At 44.4% G+C, this 2,388-nt stretch overlaps 1 protein-coding gene across 3 annotated transcripts in view; it reads right to left on the bottom strand.

The window, feature by feature from the left end:
* Positions 1-2,388, bottom strand: part of CATSPER2 (cation channel sperm associated 2) — a 20,426-nt gene that overhangs the window by 1,951 nt on the left and 16,087 nt on the right. For all 3 annotated transcript variants that reach the window (XM_015557606.1, XM_015557607.1, XM_015557608.1), the window contains exon 10: positions 284-495. In XM_015557606.1, the coding sequence (XP_015413092.1) occupies positions 284-495 (212 nt within the window). The remainder of the gene's footprint in view (positions 1-283; positions 496-2,388) is intronic.

Raw genomic sequence — 2,388 nt, 5'->3', positions numbered from 1 at the left:
CTCCTCTCCCTGTTCTTCATCTCAGTCACTACCACACAGACCTATTAGGTGCCCTAATGCATGGCAGCCACCTATATAGTGGTAGGTATATAATAGATGCTCAATAAAGGCCATTGTTCCTTCCTATCAAAACGTACTGGGAGAAAAAAGGAGACATATATAATACTCTTTGTAATACTTTAAGCAATAAAACAATTTTTAAAAAAATAGTAAAAAATAAATAAAAAATAAAATAAAATAAAATTATGCTGAGAAAAAAGAAAGAAAGAAACCCCCTGCTTACCAATAGAGTCAATTTTTTTGGATTCAGAAGGGGAAAGGAGGGAAGATGAAGATTTGGAGGAAGCAGATGAGGAGGAGGAGGAGGAGGAAGAGGAGGACTCTTCTTTTTTTGACGTAGATGCTCTTAAATCTTCTTCAGAGGAACTGCTTTCAGACTCTTCTTTAGGACCTTCTTCTGATAAGTCCAAAGATTCTGTTTGTTGACTGGTCTTTCTATAAGTAAATGAAGAAATGAAGAAATTTTATTGCCTGAAATACATTTATGAGGTATAGTTAGCTCTTTCATTATTCTGGTGCTGCCCCTAACTATCTCTCTTTTTTTCTTTCTTTCTTTCTTTTTTTAAAAAAAAATATATTTTAATGATTTTTTTTATAGAGAGGAAGGGAGAGGGATAGAGAGTTAGAAACATCAATCAGCTGCCTCCTGCACACCTCCTACTGGGGATGTGCCTGCAACCAAGGTACATGCCCTTGACCAGAATCGAACCTGGGACCTTTCAGTCTGCAGACCAATGCTCTATCCACTGAGCCAAACCAGTTAGGGCCCCTAGCCATCTCTTAACACTGAGTCTTAAGGCTATGAGGGCCAAACTGCTCATTGCATGTACAAAGTATTGTATAACAAGCCCCAGATCTGAGCTTTCGCACTTCCAACCTCAAATATCCCATGTGCTCTATCTGTATGTAGTGCCCCTCACCACATAGCTTCTGTGCTCAGTTTTACTCAGGCTTCCGCATTCCACACACAACCTTATTCTGCCAAGCTCCCCATCCCATAGCCCTATGCCTGTAACACCACAACTGTAGCCTTTGCCCCCATGATTCTATCTCTTAATAGTAGAGGGCTCCTGGGCTCAGCTCTTGGTCTTTTATCTTCTCCATCTATCATCACTCCTTTGGTGATCTCATCTGACTTTAAATGACTACTAAATGCAAATTTAAACCTCTATTCCAGACCTCATTCCTCAATCCAGTCTATTATATGCAACCTTGACTCACATATCATCACTTGAATGTCTAGTAGACATCTCAAATTTAACCAAAACTGAACTCTTATCCATCATATCTCTTCCACCAATAGCCTTCCCCATCTCAGCTAATTCATCCTACCAGTTGCTCAGGCCAAAACTTTGGAGTCATCCTGAACTCTTCTCTTCTATACCACATCCAATCCACCATGAAGTTCTGTTGACTTTATCTTCAAAATACATCTTTTTTCACTGGTACTACTCTGATCTGAGTCATTATCACCCCTTGTTTGGAGAGCAGTATCGCCTCCTAACTTATTTCTCTGTTCCTTCCCTCATTCTTCTACAGCCTATCTACACAGAAACCAGGGTGGCCTTCGTAAATGTAAGTCATTGCATGTCACTGCTCTGTTCCCCATTTCACTCAGAGTCAAAGTCTAAATCCCTGCAATGGCCTCCACAGCCTTACAGAACAGGATCCTCATTATCTCCTATCACTCTTCCCCTGCTCACTTTGCTGCAGTCACAATGGCTTCTTTGCTCTTTGTGAAACACATCAGGCATGGACCTTTGTACTAGCTGTTCCCTCTTCCTGGAACACTCTTCCATAGATATACACATAACAACCCCCTCACCTAATCCAAGTGTTTGCTCAAATGTTACCTTTTCAGTGCGGCCATACCAACTACCTTATTTAAGATTACAACGGATCTGCAACCCCCACCCTGTACTCCAATTCCCCTTAACCTGTCCTATTATTTTTATGACTAGAGGCGGTAAACAAAAATTTGTGCACTGGGGGGCAGGGGGGTCCCTCAGCTTGGCCTGTGCCCTCTCGCAGTCTGGGATCCCTCGGGAGATAATGCCCTGCTGGCTTAGGCCTGCTCCTGGGTGGCAGAGAGCAGGCCCAATCCCTAGGTGCAGCCCCTGGTCGGGCTCAGAGCAGGGGCGATTGGGAAGTTGGGGCGCTGCCCCCTGTCATGCACAGAGCAGGGTGGATTGGGAGGTTGCGATGCCACCCTCAGTCACGCTCAGGGTAGGGCTCATTGGGGGGTTAGGGCACCGCCCCCTGTCACACTCAAGGCAGGGTCGATGGGGAGGTTGTAGCACCACCCCCCGTCATGCACAGGGCAGGGAC

This window comes from Myotis davidii, unplaced genomic scaffold, assembly GCF_000327345.1.
Source record: "Myotis davidii unplaced genomic scaffold, ASM32734v1 scaffold46, whole genome shotgun sequence".
Lineage (NCBI taxonomy): Eukaryota > Metazoa > Chordata > Mammalia > Chiroptera > Vespertilionidae > Myotis > Myotis davidii.
The sequence above is the reverse complement of the archived record's forward strand: the minus strand, read 5'-3'. Positions and strand labels throughout refer to the sequence as shown.